A 5489-nucleotide genomic window follows, 5' to 3' on the forward strand; every position below is an offset into this window, starting at 1 on the left:
CTGTTTAATCAAACATATATATATAATAGACGTATAATCAAATTTGTTTACACTTTACAGTAATATAATAAAAAAAAAATTGAGATACTAAATATTTATATACATTTCTATATGTGATGAAACATGATTTTGTTTATATATTTACATGTGATCCATAATTAGGTATTCATTCATAACTGGCCAGTCTAGCTTATGTAATATATTGTTGACAACTTGATCTAATTAATAAGCTCATTTTTCAAATTAAAATCGTGTGCGGAACAGAAATATAAACCGCGTAATTATGGTTTAATAAATAAAAGCAACATGTCATGTATATAATGTCTTAAGGCAAATATAATCATAATGAAATAATATACATGAGTGTATATATATATATGTCAAAATTATTTGTGTGGATGGTGTTTATATATATATATATGTTTAATTATTTTGTTGATCTTTATAATTTTACCAAATTTATAATTAAGTCTTATAATATAAAGAATAATAGAATTAGGGCTGGTAATATATATCCTACCCACAGGTACTCGACTCGTTGTGAATAGGATAGGGTGTAGTACGAGTTTGCCTGCGGGTAGGGTAGGGTACAAGTTCAGAGTATACCCTACCCGCACTTCTAATATATTATATAATATATGTAAAAGTTATGTATATAGTGAAAAAAAATGAATGTTGAACCCATAATCTTCCTCTTATAAAAATTTGAAATAACTACTAAGTTAGTTGATGATCATATTATTTATAATTTTATATTGAATTTCTTTAACATTTTATTGTTTTTAATTTTAATTTTAATTTAGTTTTTTATTTTCTATTTTATTAATATGTATAAAATTTGTAATGGTTGAATTTTATATTTGCTTGAATTTTATATTTGCTTGAATTTTTTTTCTACAGGTAGGGTCGGATAGGGTAGAGTAGGGTTTAGAATTTTAGGGTGCGGATAGGATTAGGGTTGAGAGATTCTCAACTCGCAGATAGGGTAGGATAGAATTTTAAAAAAATTTTCAATTCGCAGATAAGGTTAGGATAGAGTCCAAATCCTACCCTACCCTACTCATTGCTAGCCTTAGATAGAATTAACGAAATATTTCTCCATCAATTGAAGGTACTCACAATTAAGAACTTAATTACATCTTTAACCACATATTTTTTGAAAATAAAAAATTTCCGTTAATTTTAACCTTTTTGAATTTGATAAAACTATAAGGATCAAAGAGTAATTAAACCTAAAATCAAACATTTGGTTTTATATTATGCATGGTTTTATATAAATAATACCTGGTTTAGATCATAATCAGTTTCTTCACTGATTTGTGAAACGCCGTTTGATAGATGAAGGTCTTCCATGGGAATCCTCCTTTCATAATTTGAACCTCTTAAGTTGGTCACTATCGATGATCTGAAGTATATTATGCTATTAATTAAATTAATCCATAAATCATAACATAAAATATTAAACCAATTATGTCATTTATCTTGTTGATGAACAGTAAATAATATATGATTTTTTTGGTGTCTAATTTTTTTCTTGGTGTCTAAATAATATATGATTAATTGTATGTGTGGTGTTGATACATTAACACATATAATATTATTAAAATTATTATTAATCCACATGAGTTACCTTTTTGGTGAAGGAATGGAGGTGATTTTGAGATCCTTAACATGTTGATATTCTTCCATCAAGTGATCCACTGAGAGGGAAGCATGTCCCTTCAGATTTCTGTACATCTAATTTAGAAAATCAAAAAGTGCTCTTAGATATATCTAATTAAGGTACTACTACATTAATAAAAATAATTATCTTTTATATTGATCACGTGTATGATAATCTAAAAAAACAAATGTAATTATATGATTGTATAAAATATTTTTACATTCTCAATGCATCAAAATTAAACTCGTATAACTATATGCCATAAAATTATGTGGCCTATATATACACTAGCTAGCAAAGTATGACTTCATTGAATTAATCATATTAGTAACAGTTGAGAATTTGGTGGCAATTAGAAGAGAGACAGCTGTAATATATAGGACTACACATTTGGGTGCTACAAAATGAAAGAAAGTAGCTAGTTTTTAATTTCATTTAATTTTTCAAAGACAAATAATCACACTAAAGAGACAAGCTAAGGGGAAAGTAATAACTCCATTTTAGTTAATAAAGCTTGCTTATCTTCATTTTTCATAAAGAGCATATATATGCATATGTACCTAACCTAACCTAGAGTAGTGTCCAAAGTTGCACATGCATGAGAAACACATTTAAAAATTGTAATCACCTTTTAGAATGCATAATATTATAGAAAGAGTTTCAAGTATATCGAGAACGCCGGTGTTTCAGTTATTTTAATTGTTGAGCTGAATTATAAAAAAATATATAATATATATTAATTAAAATCAACGGTTAAAACAACTAAAATACCAATATTTTCGGGTACACCTGATAACTTTCCTATACTATATAGGCTATAGAGCACCCGTCTTCAACAACAAAGCTAATAAGAAAAATAATCTCTTGCTTTATTTCATCTTTACATTTATGTCATATATTAATATTAGTAAATGACTAAATGTGCACTATACTCTTTTTTCAACAAGTAACATTCATCATCATTAATGTGACAATATATATATATATTTCCAACTAATATTGTTGTCTTTTCCTAAAGAAGGTTATGTTTGCTTTTTTCTATTTTCTTTTTTTTTTTTTCTTTTTCAAGAGCAAGTCCAAACATATATTAGGACAAAGGAGGAGAATTAAATTGAATCACTAAAATAAAAAAAAAAAATTAATTACACGTTTATATATTACATCAAAGCTAAGTATATGTACTTATAGAAACTAAGGTACAATAAATATCCTCTTATAAAATAATTCTAATTAACAAATGAAAGAAAAGAAAAGTAAGAATATGCTAAATTAATGTTCATTTTATCCTAAATATAAGGATCGGATAATATTGTAAATTAAATGGATTTACATATATACTAGTTAATAGAATGTTTGAAAAGAACATGAAAACTTAAAAATAGAAAAGCATGTATAATATATAAATCTTAAATAATTAAATTAATAGAAAAGAACTAGGGCTATGTCTTTGATTGATTAAAATTAAAGAGAGATGTGACATAAGTTAGAGAAGGAAAATTAATCAATTTTTTTGCCAGCTGGGGAATAATATATATAATCATCTCAATCACATTTTTTCAAATGAATCATGGCCTTTTGGAACCTAACCACTACTTTTAAAAGAAAAGATGAGAATGAATTGAGATAGAAGAATAATTTGTACCTGAAGATGGCTTTTGATGTGAGCAATTCTTAATCCTTTCACTGCCATCTGCTGCAAAATTTGCTTTGGAGTTGCCTCTGTCAAACAAATTAAATTTGATAATTTGTTAAATAATTTTCATATTTAATATATATATGACTTGATTAATCATATATATCAAATACAATTAATTAACCTTTCCCCTTTCTTGTTTGTTAATAATTAAACACAAGAATTAAAATAAAGAGATGAAGCAATCCCTTCAATATTTTTTTTTTAATCTTTTTTTAATTACATATCAAATATATGTTCATATTATTAATTACCAAAAATCAATTACCACATGCCATATAGTAGTAAATGATACTTCAAATTAAACACAAATTTCTTTATTTTTCCTTCATCTTTCATGCTAAATTTTTCTTATTACCCTAATAATTTTTAGGGAGCAACCAAGGTCAAGGAAATTAAATTAATAAGAATAGTTAATTCAAATAATAAAGTGTGGTGGTTATTATTTTATTAAAGAGATCAACTTGAAATTTGAAACATCAAAATTTTCTGATCATGAAACTGTGCATAGCTTTATTTGAATTTACTTTTATTAATTTGCTGAAACCCTAGCTAGGTAGAAAATGAAGAACATGTTGTAGTGGATGAATAATTAAGGGAAAATAATTAAAGAAAAATTAAAGTACTTACTGTGTTTTCCACCAAGGCTTTCAACAGCTTCAACAAATTGTTCATGGAGTTCAGGTGTCCATCTCAACCTTGGAAGCTCTGATTTATTGTATTGTCTTACTCCAATTTTCTCCCAATTTCTCATTTTTTTTTTTATTTTCAATTGATCGGCAGAAGAAGATAATGAAGAAGCTCATCAATAATGGAAGAGGAAGAATATATATATAAATAAATGAGATTGGTCTTTGCCCTTTTAATTAATTAATAATGTGAATGCATGAAGAAGCAACCATATATAGAATATAATATAGACTATAAAGAATGTTTCCTAAAAGTATATATATAAATGGTTTTTCTTTTTTCTTTTTTCTTTTTCTTCTTTATTCTTTTCTCTTTTTATAAAAGAGATATGTAAGGAAGGGAGTTCATTACAAAACATTATATTGCTAACTTCTTCCGTTGACTAAACAAAACTTTTCAAATTTGGTGGAAACTCAGGTATAGTCGACTTCACGTGAAGTTGATAACTAAGAGTCGTTAGATGAAAATTTAGTCAAATCGGTCAAATCATCTAACAGTTATCAATTATCAACTTCACGTAAAGTCGACTGCACATATAATAATTTTATATATAGTTACGTTTTTCTGAATATAATATTTTTTTTTTGGACATACACCACATGTATAATGTGTCCCCCATCAAATGAGACAATCTAAATGGAATTATTAATATGTATTCATAGTTTAATGTGTATATAGTATTTAAATATCGTTTTAAGTTAATGTAACACACCATTTTGTATAATTTATTTTTATATTTATTAGTTTTCCTTCAGCATACATATTCATTCCTTTAGAAAAGGAAATTACCATGTTGAGTTAGTGTGATCTAATATTCTATGTATAGTTATATACTAAAATTAGCTATTAAATCATTAATATATATTAATTCATATTTTTTAAATTAAATAATCAATTTAGAGAATAATCAAATTTATTATATTAGAATAATTAAACTTACTATAAATATATATATAAGTAATAACCTAATAATCTATCTAATAAAAACTCAAAGGTTGTAATGTAAATATATACGTATAAAGGAAAAGAGAAAAGGCGAAAACTCATGTGCAGTCGACTTCACGTGAAGTTGATACTTGAGAGTCATTAGATAATTTAACTAATTTGACTAAATTTTCATCTAACAGCTCTCAGATACCAACTTTACGTTAGTCGACTTCACCTGAGTTTTCACCAAAAAAAGAAAAAAAGAATGAGAATAATATTGAATAAGAATTTGATGTCAATAATAGACGGTGCCTACTTTTGGACCCATCTATCTGTTTTGATACTGCCGTGTTCAACACTACACCATATACTGCTCCAAAAATTCAAGCACCATGGAAAAACAAAACAATTAACCTAAACAAATTAAACTTAAATTTAATTTCTTCAAATTAAAGGGTTTATTATATGATCATATATTAAGAATTTCGCTATACCTACACCCTTTATTATTGTAGA

General features: G+C 26.0%; 1 protein-coding gene across 2 annotated transcripts in view; it reads right to left on the reverse strand.

The window, feature by feature from the left end:
* The window catches only part of LOC107608315 (myb family transcription factor PHL13), a 4787-nt gene extending 605 nt beyond the window's left edge, over positions 1-4182 (reverse strand). The window contains exons 1-4 of one of the 2 annotated variants that reach the window (XM_016310145.2): positions 3987-4180; positions 3306-3382; positions 1631-1737; positions 1285-1405 (exon numbers count right to left, since the gene is read on the reverse strand). In XM_016310145.2, the coding sequence (XP_016165631.1) occupies positions 1285-1405; positions 1631-1737; positions 3306-3382; positions 3987-4110 (429 nt within the window). In that variant the 5' untranslated portion in view covers positions 4111-4180. Of the gene's footprint in view, positions 1-1284; positions 1406-1630; positions 1738-3305; positions 3383-3986 lie in introns of both variants that reach the window. The other variant, XM_016310144.2, reaches the window with a different exon arrangement.

The sequence above is a fragment of the Arachis ipaensis genome, chromosome B07 (genome assembly GCF_000816755.2).
Source record: "Arachis ipaensis cultivar K30076 chromosome B07, Araip1.1, whole genome shotgun sequence".
Taxonomy (NCBI): domain Eukaryota; kingdom Viridiplantae; phylum Streptophyta; class Magnoliopsida; order Fabales; family Fabaceae; genus Arachis; species Arachis ipaensis.